A 15,004-nucleotide genomic window follows, 5' to 3' on the forward strand; every position below is an offset into this window, starting at 1 on the left:
GGAAGAAAAAACACCGTCAACAGCGTTAAATTTTTTGCTTGTTCCCAACGAGAAATTGCAAAAATGTGGCTACTAGTTTCATTATGCCTGTCTCCCAGTTAATTTCAGTTACAATCTGAGAGCAATAAGTGACACTGCATGGAAACCATCATGCATTTCTGAATCCATCTCGGAGCGTGACGCGCTAGACATTGGTCGGAGCTAGAAATGTTTCGAACAGTTGTTGTATAGAAAAATATGACTTTTGTAGCAAGTTTATTTTTTAACGGTGAGGAGTAGTTCGCCCCACGTCCAACCTCAAGCTGGAGGCCCACCCTTGAAATATGGAGGAATTGCTTGATCAGCGGAAGGGGTCCATTATTGTACCAATTTACAGGAAGGGCGACAAATTAAATAATAATAATAACCTTATCAACTTCATACAAAATTTGATACAATGTCCTACTCTTAAGGTCAAGTCCATATATAGATGAAATTATTGGGGATCATCAGTGTGGGTTTCGACGGAACAGATCAAGTACAGATCAGAGCTTTTGAATTTGTCATATATTGTACTGGAGGAAAAATGGGAGTGGAATGAGACAGTGCATCAACTATTCGTAGAATTAAGAAAAGCGTATGATTCAGTTAGGAGGGAAGTATTGTACAATATTCTGATAGATTTTGGGGTACCCATGAAACTACTTAGGCTGATTAAAATGTGTTTAAACCAAACGTGTAGTAAAGTCCGTATAGATAAACATATGTCTGATAAATATCATATAAATAATTGCCTAAAACAAGGAGATGCTTTAGAATATGCCATTAAGAGGGTGCAGGAAAACCAGGTTGGACTGAAATTAAATAGGACAGAGAGCTGTTGGTCTGTGCCGATGATGTGAATCTACTGGCCGATAATATAGATACCGTAAAGAATAACACACAAACTTTTAACTGACGCAAGTAAAGAGGTTGGTCTAGAAGTAAACACAGAGAAAGCTAAGCATATATTACTGTCTCGTCACCAAAATGCAGGGCAAAATCGTGACATAAAGATAAGAAACAGGTGTTTTGAAAATGTGGCACAGTTCAGATATTTAGGAACAACGAAAACAGATCGAAACCTGATTCAGGAGGAAATTAAGAGACGATTGAACTCGGGTAATGCTTGCTACCATTCAGTCCAGAACCTTTTGTCTTCTCGTCTCTTGTCCAAAAACATAAAAATGATAATATGCAAAACTATAATTTTGCCTGTGGTTCTGTATGGGTGTGAAACTTGGTCTCTGACATTAAGGGAGGAACATAGACTGAGGGTGTTTGAGAACAGGGTGTTAAGGAGAATACTTGGACCGAAGAGAGATTAAATGACAGGACGTTAGAAAACTGCATAATGAGGAGCTTCATAACTGTACTCTTCTCGAAGTATAATTAGAATGATCAAGTCAAGGAGGATGAGATGGTCAAGGCATGTAGCACGAATGGGAGAGAAAGGGAATGCATATAGGATATTGGTGCGAAAGCCAGAAGGAAAGAGCGGGTGGCTCACTCTGGTTCCTCGCTCGCGGATTTTTCTACCATGTACATGCAGGCGATAAGTACCTCCCAAACGTCGGTTCACACAATATCTACACGGCACCAGATCCCAGAAGACCGTATTATTCATAGTCACCGCTGTGGAAACCTCAAATCGTACATATCAATTTATGTTTGCCTGATTTGAACCCTTACCTCTCCGATATGCTGTATACCTAAAAAGGGTGAAGGGTCATACCCGATGATGGTGACGGACTCTCTTCATCTGTAATTATCTTATAAAGACGTGATCAATTTGCAAATGCTATAACGTTCCGCAAGGGGGGGGGCACGCAGTAGCGTAGCTGGTCCCTACCCAGCCTCCTATCCTATGGTTACCAGGGGCTCTTTCCCCCGGGGGTAAAGCTGCCGGGACTTGAAGCTGACCATTCACCTTCAACTAGTGTCGAGGTCAAGATTACGTGGGTGTATACACCTACTCCTCCCTATGTCTTCATGGCATAGTGCTTAATTAGTTAAGCAGAGGGACAACTTTACCTTAACTTTATAATGTTTCGCGTTAAATGAAGTTAACGTTGCATGATTTGAAGCTAATAAATCATTACGATTAATTGTTCGTATTGAATGGCACCAAAATTATTTACAATGCAACTGCAATTATTTGGATTTCCTCTGCCTAGAAGTAAAAACGTTAGGCGCTAGCAAATGCACCCTGCTTTGCTTCCACAGTTCGTGGCCTTTGCACGACTTTAATCCGCCGTATCGCCGAGTGTGGTGGAAGACTGGTGAATTAGAGAATCTTTTGAACATTACTGTCATTGAAGGGCTAGAGAACGTTGTTTCCACTGAGAACCCTGCAGTCTGTACTGCCGGGTGTATTGTGAATTGTCAGTTCGTTATCTCCAAACGGTAGCAATATAGTTCGTTTTTAAACGAAGATGTACGTGGAATATTACGGTGCCTCCGTAATCATTGTTAAAACTGGCCGCGAAGAGCACATACGGAAAAAGTACGGAATAGTAACTTTGAAAATATGAAGAGGCGGAAATAATAATCAATAACTCTACTAAACTCCGGAAGAATGTTCTCTTCAGACACGTGGTCAGTTCATAGTGCTCTGAAAGCGTGGAATGAAAACACTAAGTTAATGGTTTGTTTATTTGCTTGTGTGTTTGTTGTCTGCGTACTACTTCGGTGAAAGTTAATTTCTCTAATAGAAGTGTTAAAGAATAGGCATATTCAGCAATTGTACTAATCATTGTGACAGTAATTCTAAGTGTAGTGGAGCTCTTCACTGATTCAATGCGGCATTCTTAAGAAAACCATTATAATTTTCCGCGAATATATTTCATTTTGATTTAAGCTATTTCATTGTAGGATTCTAAAGTAAAGTAGTCATTCCGAACGTTGTTGATGAGCCTCGTTTTTGGCTTTGTACTATTCAAGGCCGAGCGGTCTAAGGCATGCACTGTCTTCGCTCGCTCGGAAGCCGGGATCGTGGATTCGAATCCCACTCAGGGCATGGATGTTTGTGTGCGTTTTTCTGTGTTTGTCTACAGCGACGAGCCTTGCGACGAGCTGATCACTCGCCCAAGGAGTCCTACCGTATCTGTAAGATCTAGAAAAACCGAAGTGAACGGAGTTCATGTAGGTAGGCCTAGGCCCACTGGGGCTGTAGTGCCAAGGAAAAAAAAAACTAATCAAGTCCGCTAACTCTGGTAAGGGTTGGAGGGTGCGAATAGGTTAATCGAATAAAAGCTCACACTCTCTTTCTCCCACAATTCACCTTCAACTCGTGCCCCTTTACTTCGTGCCATGTTTCTTCTCAGGCGCAACACAAGGCAGGTATGAAAAGACAGCCTGCGCATGCCCTGATTCGGTTACAGGCATGTGCTTTGAATGCCTTAGCGTCAGAAATACGTACCAAGGTTGTAGTACAAACTTTTGGGTTGAGGGCAGCTTTATAGCGTCATGGAGTTCAGTAAAATATGCTATCTAATGTAGACGTATCACTGTAACTGTATATGTGACGACGTGTAAACATATTTAGTAGCAGTAGTAAGCCTGATACACAAGGCCGCGCCATAGCTCAAGCGTTAGTCGCTGGCTTCCCACCGCAGCGGCCCGGGTTCGATCCCGGGTCTGGTCAAGTGGGATTTGTGGTGGACGAAGTGTCGCTGGGGCAGGTTTTCTCATAATATTTCGGTTTCCCCTGGCAATCTTCATCCCACCAATTGCTCCACAATCACCCTCACCTATCATCTGGGGCTGGAACAATAGGCCAGAAGTGGCCGCAGTACAAGGGACTTAGTTCTGCCCCACTAACAATTAAAAAAAGAGCCTGATACACTCTGTAATGTGTGATCATGGGTATTCTGACATGCTTCACGACGCGTGTGTGTTATATTTGTTATTAGAACTTTGTGATCATTAATGGGGAACACTTTATAACGCCGAGCTTAATGATGTATAACAATTTTTTTTTCCCCCATGGTACTACAGCCCCAGTGGGCCTAGGCCTACCTCCATGAACTTCTCCGTTCACTTCGGTTTTTCTAGATCTTAGACGTACGGTAGGACTCCTTGGGCGGGTGATCAGCTCGTTGCAAGGCCTCTACCTATACACAAACACAGAAAAACGCACACAAACATCCATGCCCTGAGTGGCATTCGAACCCACGATCCCGGCTTCCGAGCGAGCGAAGACAGTGCTTGCCTTAGACCGCTCGGCTACCGTGACCGGCATAACACCATATGCATGTTCAAATACGATCTTCCAGTGCTTTAACTTTCTTTCTTTTCTTCCTTTCTTTCGTTCTTACCGTTATCTCTTTCTTTCTCTCCCTTCTTTCGAAATTCGTCCTTCAGCCTGAGTTAAAGGCAGACTGGCTTCATGAGGTTATGATGATACTATTTTTGTCGAAATATGAACGAACGTTAATGAAGTCTTCACTCATACGTGTATGTTATGAAGACTTCAGAATGTAAGTTATCTGTGGTAAGTACGCATTAGCACGAAAATCAGCTCCAGGCTTTCGATTGGCAGTCGACCTTTCATTGTGGCAACCTCAACTTCAATATACATCAGTTATCTGCTGATTGCATTGTGTACAGTCCTCTACAAATTACATACAATGGCAGAACAATTTTTTCCTGTCAGAAAGTTTTGGAAAATCAGCAAGTTATTAAGATTTAATGTAGATGTTTTCCGAAAATGAACCTGCAGCCGGCGAAACATTTCATAAATGTGTTCATGACTACAGGACCTTCCATAATAATAATAATAATAATAATAATAATAATAATAATGGTAGTTAGCAGTAGCAGCAGCAGTAGTAGTTGTAGTAGCAGCAACAGAAGTAGCAACAATAGTAGTATAGTAGTAGTAGTAGTAGTAGTAGTTTGGGTGTAGAGAGCTTCTGAAGCTTTTGATGTTCGTACTGTCACCGTATATCCTGGTAGGGACGTGGAACACTGCGCAAAACTGACCTTTTCTTGACCCTACAGGAACGGTGTATAGTTTACTATAGGTGTAGAGTGGTTATGAAGCTATTTAGGTTCTTGATATCAACGTACAGACTGATGGGGATCTGATAAGAAACTACACAGAAGCACGGTTTTCATGACGAGTAAAGCTATTAAGTTTCTGATGTCAGCGTACAGCCTGATAGGGACCAGCAACACTTGCAGAACTGCACTTTACGGTGACAGGTAAACATGGAAGAAGTCGCTTAAATTTGTATATTATTGTAGGGGATCGCGTTATCACAAAATTTGGTAAACCCCAGAAGTAGATTATTTCTTGAAAATCGAATGGACTGCCCGGAATGGGCGTTGTACTGTTCATTTCCTGGCGAGAGTAGGATGGAAGAATGCATTTTTTGTTCTGTACTTCTTCGTGGGTTTTATTTAGATTACCGGTATAAGAATGTACTTGAGAAACCTAATTATCTTTTACAGCCCTCTTACTAACAGTCGATAGTTACACATAAATGTGTTCGAGTGTCATTGTCAGCAACAAAGCTGAATGTTGGTCCATGATCTAAAGCCATTTCAGTGAAGTTCATATTTCCCGCAAGATCCAGTTTAATATTATCATAGAGACTGGAACTTTGTTTCCCAGTTGGTTTTACGTCTAAACTTTCCAAAAGATCTGTTTGGAAAGTTTTGTCGTAGGACCAGTTGGGAAACGAAATTACTGTGCGTAAGCTTATTTAATTTCCCCATCGATGTGTGACAAAGTCACATAAACGTAGCAAACCACGAAGCCCCTGAATATGTACTTCTCCAACCACTTGTGAGGTAACCTCTCTAAAACCAAAAATACGCTCATTATTTTCTCTCAGCTGCTTCAGGTTTGTATCCCCCCTTTCCCCAATGAGGGGATTATTTTCACAAAACAACGGGTGCGGTTATAATTTTGTATATTATAATACTTTGTTTTTATAAAAAAAATAAAATTATTCCAATATAAATTATATGCATTCCGTGAGTTTATTTTGCTCTTAGTGTTTCATTCAGATTTTCTGAGAAGTAGTGGGTCTGGAACGGGGTCCACTCAGCCTCGTGATTATAATTGAGGAGCTACTTGAATGGAAAAGTATCGGCTCCGGTCTAGAAAACCGAGATTAACGGCCGTGGGGATTCGTTGTGCTGACCACGCGACACCCACTATCCGCTAAAGTTGGCAATAACTTCGACGACAAGCGGCGGTCACTCGTTCGGTATATTTCGCTTGCGGACTCAAACCACGGAGTTTTTTTTTTGTTTGCTTAGTGTGTCATTAATACTGTCTTTGTAACTCGGAAGGGCCATGTTTATATCTATGTCTCTGCCCAATCTACCCATTCCTAAAACGTATCACAACACGGGCGAGTGCTTCCGAACTACTTCAGTTTCGACTGTTTACGAATACGACGCCAGCCTGAGAACCTTTACAGTTTTAACTGATACAGGACTGAAATTAATAAACTGAAGCCGCATCACATTCACCTTTAATATTTAAAGGTCCACGTACTTTTTTCTTTTGATGATTCCTTTCGAACGTTGAACGCGTGGCGTAATTTATGGCCCATACTGTTACCATGGACACCACCTTTCATGTACAGTAATGGACATTGCAATTGAACACATTTAGCGTGAAGTTTGAGTTGTAATCATCTACTGAGCTACAAACTAGAATTCGAACGAGCTCTAGATGATTGACAAACAGAAGGGGCGCGGAAACTTGTCATTAGGCAAATCCAAACCAAAGTTTAGAACTAACTGATAACATGCTGCTTAGTCTGTCTTCGGGACCTCCTGTCTCCCGAGAGTGCTTCATGTGCAAACTTTCATACCATTCTTGACTCGATTTCTCTAACATTATTTGGAAAAGAGTATAAATTACGAAGTTCCCAGTTATTTAATTTTCTCCAACTACTTTCACTCTATTAGAGCCACTTAATCCCTTTAGCACTCTGTTCTAAGACACCGTGAATCTAAGTTATTTCACAGTGAGAGATAGGCCTAAGTTGTCACAAACAAAAAACAAACTCCGTGGCTTTAGTCCGCAAGCGAACTACACCGACCGAGCAACCGCCGCTTGTCGGCGAAGTTTAGTGCCAATTTTTGTGGATATAGGGTGTCGCGTGGTTAGCGCAACGAATCCCCACGGCCGTTAATTTCGGTTTTCTAGACCGGATCCTCTGTTTCCTTGAAATAGCTCTTCAATTATCATCACGAGGCTGAGTGGACCCCGTTCCAGATCCATTACTTCTCAGAAAAAAATCTGGTTGCGCCGGGAATCGAACTTGGACCTCTGGATCTGCAGCCAGGTACTCTGACCACTAGACCACAGAGGCAGTTTTAGGCTTAAGTTGTCGCACCCATTTAAAATCTGTAATTACTAAAATGAATTTTCTACTCCAGACAAGGAAAATCCACTGAAAAACATGTCGGTTTGGGTTAATTCATCCATTATTCCTTTGCATGCATTTCTGAGGTTGGAGAGGGTGCCAGCACACCCGTGAATCGTGAACTTAGGTACCAAGTTACGTTCAAACCAAGACGGTCGAGTCTCACGTGTTGTGAACAGGAATTGAGGTAGATTTTACAGCACCACAAGTAAGTGCTTGTGTGCAGGTTTCCATACCGCTATCTATCTCTGGTGCTTGTATTGTGCATAGGAATTTCTTGTTTAACATAATATTCTTTCCTTCTCTCATTTTTCGGTTAACAGCTTCACGCAGTATCACATAATCAATAATACAAGCTTGTAATTAGGCTAGCCTCTCTTGTACTTTCTGTGTAAGAGTAGATATGGAAAATGATTCAAAATAGTGAATTCGTACTTGAAAGTTTTCTTTTCTTTTCCTTTGGCGCTACAAGCCCAATTTGGGCCTTTGCCTACCTTCATGAAACTCCGTTTCACTTCGGTTTACTAGATCTTAGACATTTGGTATGACTCCTTGGGCGGGTGATCAGCTCGTCGCAAGGCCTCCACCTGTATACAAACACAGAAGAACATACACACAAACACTAAACATCCATGCACTGAGTGGGATTCTAACCCACGATCCCGGCTTCGGAGCGACCGGAGACAGTGCATGCCTTACACCGCTTGGCTACCGTGACCGGCTGTTACTTGAAATAGATAGATAATTTATTTTTTCCAGTTTTATGGATAAAATTCCAGGTCGCTGCAGCAAAGTAGTTTGTATGGATCCAAAAGCATCTTTTTCCCATAATAATTGGGAATTGTGCATAGTGATACGTGCTTCGTGCCATGTCACAAACAGAAATAAGGGTTGGGTGGTGAACATAACAAAAGCAACAGAAGAATAAGAGGAAGTTCTAGAAAGCTTACGACGCCTGCTTGACGTCAGATGCTGCAGTGTGTATCGTGAGGCTGGAAACAGTTACGAATGGATAAGCTCGTGAATTATGCATGCATTTCTGAGCATAATTTACATTATTCGAGATCCGATTGAGTTAAATTTGTGAAGTACTCTCATAATGCTTCTAATTTTGAAATTATCAGTACAAAAATAAAGGGCACGCAGTAGCGTAGTTCGGTGAGGCACTATGCTACAAGCCGGAAGATCGCTGTTTCGATTCCCGACGAGATCATTGGATTTTTTTCAATTGACCCAATCCATTCAGCCGCACTATGACCCTGGGATCTACTCAGTCTGTAATAGAAATGAGTACCAGGAATCTTCCTGGGGTAAAGGGTGGCTGGCGCGTAAGGCTGACAACCTTACCGCCATCTGTGAGCCGATTGTGTAGAAAATGTGGGAGCCTCGATGTCTCATAATCCTATGGGCCTTCACGCCGTGTTACAGGGGTAACTTTGCCTTACCTTAATACAAAAAAATGTGTAGGTATGCTCATGATCTATTTTTCAACAAAATTTTATATGCCTGGTTTTAATGTCTGATTAATAATTACCTTTAAATAATTTAGCGTACGTGGGTTCTTGCAAGTAGTGTGATGTTCATACCATAAGAGTTCAGCACTTGGTTGAAACTGTACTAAAAAAAATCGTGGCCATTATGACACCATGAGCCTATATATAGTAGCAAGACGGAACAAATTTTGATTGCCTGAGGAGAATAGTTCGCAGAGTTCTGGACACATGAATAGTTGGAATAGTAATGCGTAATGGTTAGGCTTCTTTGCATTTCATGATAAATGCTGAATGTGGTTAAACTGGTTAGTAAAAGGTGTAGTGCTCCAGAATATGAACAAGACACCAGAAATCCCAATAAGAAGCCTGCAGGAAACGTATGACTACATATTTGTTTCTCATAATGATTTATGATGTAGTCAAAGGTGAAGACATGTTCTTTTGTAGTTTGCTAAGAATTAGGAGAACATGAAGGAAGTTACCAGAATTCAGCGTGACAATTGGCTTTTAAATATCAAAATAAAATGACTTTAAAATATCGAAAAGGTCATATCGATTACGAAAACTTTCAGCAACCTGTTGACTGTAAAATTTCTTAGCCTATTTCAACAGAGTCATTCTTAGGAAGCTAATAATTCCCACTTATTATAGAAATTCTCCGCCCCCTTATGGGACCAGGAGCTACAGTACCGTGTGCTCAAGAGATCCTACTGCACTCTGTCTTGAGCCAGATGAATGCAGATCATAATTTCGCACCTCTTAAGATCAGTTTTAATATTATCCTCCCCTCTACGTCTAGGCCTCGCTTCAGGGTTTCCTTCGAAATTTTTGTACGGATTTATCATTTCTCTCATACATGTTTGCATGACCCACCTATCTCATTGTCCTTCAGTTAATCATTCCAAGAAAGTTTCCCGAAGCGTCGGTGGAACTCCTCATTGTAACATTTTCTTTGTTCTCCTGTTACATCATCTTTCTTGTGTAGAGATTTTTTTCCTTAATACCCTATTCTGAGATCTGTTAAAATTTAGAATAACAATATTTGTTCATATTTTAGCTTCCGTCACTTCATTTAAAGCAAGAGTTTTTTTTTTTGCTTTGTGTTTTATAAAATAATACAAGTACGAAATATCATATCGTACCACCAGAAAAAAATCTTAACAATATTAAATTAGTGAGAATAATATTATGATTACTAGTCTCTTAGCATGAACTTCTCGACGGGTATTTTACAAGGATGAAGTCAATGAGAATGAGGTGGGAAGGGCATGTAGCACGCATGGGCAAGAAAAGGAATGCGTGCAGAATTTTGATAAAACACTTGAAGTAAAGAGACCAGTATAAAGACCTTGAAGTAGGTGGGAGAATAATATCAAAATGGATCTTAGGTAAACAAAATGGGGTGTGGATTGCATTCATCTGGCTGAGGATAGGAACCAGTGGCTAGCTGTTGTGAAAACTGTAATGAACCTTCACTTGCCAGAAAATTCTGGGAATATTTTGAGTGGTTGAGCAGCCGTTGACTTAATAAGGAGTTAGTAGTTAGTTGATTAGTTAGTTAATTGGTTGTTTAGTTAGTCAGACATCCAGTCAGTTTCAAACTATGACAATGGATCTCATAAAGAACATCCTTAAAATACATTTCTCCAAGCTGAACATAATAGGTGTAAATGGTGACATGTGATAACACGCTTTATATTAAGGAATTTGGAGGCTGTAATAGAAATATTGCCGGTCACGGTAGCCGAGCAGTCTAAGGCGTGCACTGTCTTCGCTCGCTCGGAAGCCGGGATCGTGCGTTCGAATCCCACTCAGGGCATGGATGTTTGTGTGCGTTTTTCTGTTTGTCTACAGGTAGAGGCCTTGCGACGAGCTGATCACTCGCCCAAGGAGTCCTACCATATGTGTAAGATCGAGAAAAACCGAAGTGAACAGAGTTCATGGAGGTAGGCCTAGGCCCACTGGGGCTGTAGTGCCAAGGAAAAAAAAATAGAAATACGTGTATTATAGGAATCATTTCATGGCAGTTAAATTAGTTAGTATTTACATTATTGTTTGGCAGAGAAAGTTAATACAGAATTATATGCTAGGCACATAAAAGATTTGTCGTAAGAGATCATAAACATACCTATGAACTTTATGTTATATATCTTTTGTTTTTCGTATGTGTGTGTCAAATATTTACAGACATTGTGGCGGAAATATCTCTGATCATCTGATAGTAGCGGAAATTTATACTAGCATAAAGTGTGCTAAATTATTACTAACTTCTAACTTTCAGTGATTTCTCTGTAGGCCTGGAAAAAAGTAAAGTTGTCCCTGTAACAGGCCGTGAAGGCCCATAAGGGTGTGAGACGTCGCGGCTCCCACATCATCTAGACAGTCTCACAGATGGCGGTCAGGTCAGCCTTATGCGCCGTCAGACCTTTAGCCCCAGGAAGATTCTTGGTACTCATTTCTGTTAGAGACTGAGTCGACCCCAGGTCCATATTGCGGCTGGAAGGATTAGTTCAATTGAAAATTCTAGTGACCTAATCGGAATTCGATCCCGTGACCTTCCGGCTTGTAGCATAATGCCTCAACCACCTATGCTACTACGTGCCCCCTGTAGACCTGTAGCAAGACATTAGATATTGCTGTATGTGGGATTTGAGGGTCTCAGGCGGTGTCAAGCTTACGGTATTTTTGGATGTGAGAATGTTTTATGACGGAGGCAGCAGGTTTTTCCGAACGTTGATACCTATCTACTATTCGCCTCCCATACCCACACCATTTATATCTTAAAGCTGTCTCAATTATACCTTCCCATCTGCTTCTCGGTCTTGCAAGTGGACCATTATCAAGAGATTCAAACATGGGTATCATAGTGCAGAAAATACTACGGGGAACATTTGTTAGCCCTAGGCCCAGTCTACAAACTAGAAGCCCACACATTTTCGGCTTTCTGTCACTTCTTATTCAGTATATTCACGAATTTGTCGGCCGCTTTCTTCATTCGCAACCCGAGGAAAAGGTAACTGAATTCCTTTTTCTACTGAACTGATGGACACCTCACCAGAACAACCAAGTCTTTTAGCATACTTTTCTTCTCCATACTAACTCTGAGAACTTCGTGGCTGATGTAAGCGGACTTAGAGACTTGTAATACCATCATTATTCTGTTGTTCACGTATTTACTTAGTTGTAAGTTTTTACCACTGTGTTTATGGGGTCGCTATTATTATGCCTATGCTGAACTGGGAAAATCGTAGGAAGAAACTAGGGCTTCCTTCTTGAGAAGGAAAATAGCCGAAGAGAATGAGGAGAGTGAACTTCTGTTATGGCTGTGGGTGCTATTGCGTCCTATACGTGGAAGAGATCATCTTTAAAAAAAAAACTTCCTCCCACATTCATCATTCTGTGGCATTCGACGCCGTTCTAACCTTAACAATTGATGCAGCATGCAAGATAATCTGCTATACTAGACTATTAATCACAAAGTGGCTTAGTTAGCTTGGCGGGAGAGGCTTAAAATAGCGCTTTATTATTTCTATATTGGCGTAAACTTGGTTACCATGACGACAGCTGCTGTAGCAGTACGACATGCTGAGCTATTCTGCCGTCTGCTGAATTGGATTAAATGAAGTGTATAAACCTCCTCTATGATGCCGACAGCGATTGCATAGCGGCACAAGCTGCAGGCACCAGTAGCACTGTAAGTATTGCCAACTCAACAGAGACTGATTTACCTAATGATATGTACTTGTCGCAGGGTCACCGGTGGCGAACTCTTTGACCGGATCGTCGAGAAAGGCTCATATACGGAAAAGGACGCATCGGATCTTATCCGGCAGGTACTGGAAGCCGTGGACTACATGCATGAACAAGGAGTTGTTCACAGAGATCTCAAGGTAGGCCTCTGTGATGTGGTTCTTATTAATCTGACTGACTTGTTTTGAAGTGTGAAGTCTTTATGTAGCTTTCTAGTGTGATAAAATATTGAAGTATCAAGAAATTCGTGTCATATCATATGGATCAAGCAGTTAAGCATCTGATTTATATTCATGAAGTACCTTGTTCGTATTTAAGGGCCGCGCCATAGCTCAAGCGGTTAGTCGCTGCCTTCCCGGGTTCGATCCCGGGTCTGGTCAAGTGGGATTTGTGGTGGACAAAGTGGCGCTGGGGCGGGTTTCCTCCGAGTACTTCGGTTTCCCCTGCCAATCTTCATTTCACCAAATTCTCCATCATCATAATCACCCGGGAGAGGCTACAATAGGCCAGTCAGTGGCCCCCGTGCCGAGTGGACCCAGTTGGACTCCACCCCCCACTAAGCGAATTTTAAGCGAATACCTTGTTCGTATTATTCGTGTTTTTGGCCAGGCTGCCGACCATGCTAAATGACCATGCTACTTGGCGCTGTATAAACTTGTAGTTGAAAGACGTAGTGACGAAAGTTGAGACCACAGAGTCATTAAATGACACTATCTCTGTTGTTTGCATTCTTCTGTGAATTACTGTATAGCATTATTATACCACATACATAATACAAAATAAACGATTGTTAATACAATAATATTTGTTTATTTGTTAGGAATTTGTTATGTTTACGGTCGTATTATAATAATACTGTGTAGACATACAGCCAGCCTAACCTCTGCATATCTCACAGCGTGAAATAATTTTGGAAGATACTGTACAGTCATGTACTTATTATGTATAGGACATCGCTCGAAGTTCCGTATGCAGCCGTATACAAGGCAGTGGATACTAATGTACATTTTATTTCTTGTGGTGGGGTAAGATAGACCATTTTGGTGTTTGGCCGCTAATTGACGTATTGTACCAACCCCGGACCATAGATGAGGATGGAATGAGAATTCACAAGGGAAACCGAAGTACTCGGGTAAAATCTACGCCAGTGCCACTTTGTCCACCAAAAATCCCACATGACCTGACCTGGGATCGAACCCAGACCTCCGCGCCGGGAGGCCGGGGACCCATCATCTGAGTTGTGGCACGGTCATACAGGACTTGGCTGGAAGTTCGGTTAAACGGCGAGGGGGGAGGAAGGAAAGTTGGCCTCCAAGTTATCGAGAGGTCTTCGCAAAAGATATGTGCATTTCTCTCGTCCGAAGACGTGGCATATTGCTTGTGTAACAGATGCGGTCGTCTGTCGATATGCATAATGGATGTAATCGTCAGTGTGAATATAAACATGTTACGGTGAAAGTAAACTGGAATTGAAAGCAACTTTGCCATCTGTAATGTGGAACTCCATAGACATATCAGCAATAATCCTTGGGTTTGAATCAATTTTCCGAAAACTGTACATGCCTTATGATATTCAGTCAGAATGTAAGATCCGCAACCTTACTGTCAGGCTACAAGACATCTTCCCGGAAGACGCTGGCAACACTGCCACGCATCATTTCTATGTTTTAACTTTTCTCAGTGTAAATCCCCACTCGCCGCGACCTTCAGTTGCAATGAGAAAGTTATTTGAAGCAGTTGTTTGCGAGAATGCGTTTTCTTGGAATTTTACTCTTTTCTTTGCCCTTACGTTCATACCACCTACATCATTTCTGGTTCTCCCGAAAGACCACTTCGAATAGTGGAATATCTGGTACCCAGTCAACCTGGAATTGTAATCTCTTGACAATTTACCGACGGAGAAAACGAATCACTGAAGAATATTACCCCGAAATGTTACCACATCTGGGTACACAGGTTCAAGATAATGTGCATATAGAGGAAGAGAGAGTCTTTTAAAGAGAACATGGTTTGTGCGCCGAGTAATCGGTAAAAGGTTAAGTTATCCCTGTGCTGAACTAATTAAGCACTACGCCATGATGGCGTGTGTGGGAGTGGATGTATAGATCCACGGTAATCAGTGTTTACTCTAAAGCAAATAGGTCAGGTCCATCTCGTATTACTTTGTTATTCCTGTTCAGAGTAGGGAAATGTTTATTGAGCATTATTGATTCCTTCGTATAATGTCGATTATCTCCCCATTATGGATCGTGTATCCGAAAATGGCATGTATGAACTGCACAGGAGTCATAGTAAGTTAGGATTTATTGCTTAGTATTTACTTTCAGTCTTACAAATGCAACTTTACTA

The 15,004-nt window shown here is 41.4% G+C and overlaps 1 protein-coding gene across 3 annotated transcripts in view; it reads left to right on the forward strand.

Annotated features, from left to right (window-relative positions):
- Positions 1–15,004, forward strand: part of LOC111873203 (calcium/calmodulin-dependent protein kinase type 1) — a 310,803-nt gene that overhangs the window by 245,129 nt on the left and 50,670 nt on the right. For all 3 annotated transcript variants that reach the window (XM_023867717.2, XM_023867716.2, XM_023867718.2), the window contains one exon: positions 12,657–12,795. In XM_023867717.2, coding sequence (XP_023723485.1) covers positions 12,657–12,795 — 139 coding nt within the window. The remainder of the gene's footprint in view (positions 1–12,656; positions 12,796–15,004) is intronic.

The sequence above is a fragment of the Cryptotermes secundus genome, unplaced genomic scaffold, assembly GCF_002891405.2.
Source record: "Cryptotermes secundus unplaced genomic scaffold, Csec_1.0 scaffold540, whole genome shotgun sequence".
Taxonomy (NCBI): Eukaryota; Metazoa; Arthropoda; class Insecta; order Blattodea; family Kalotermitidae; genus Cryptotermes; species Cryptotermes secundus.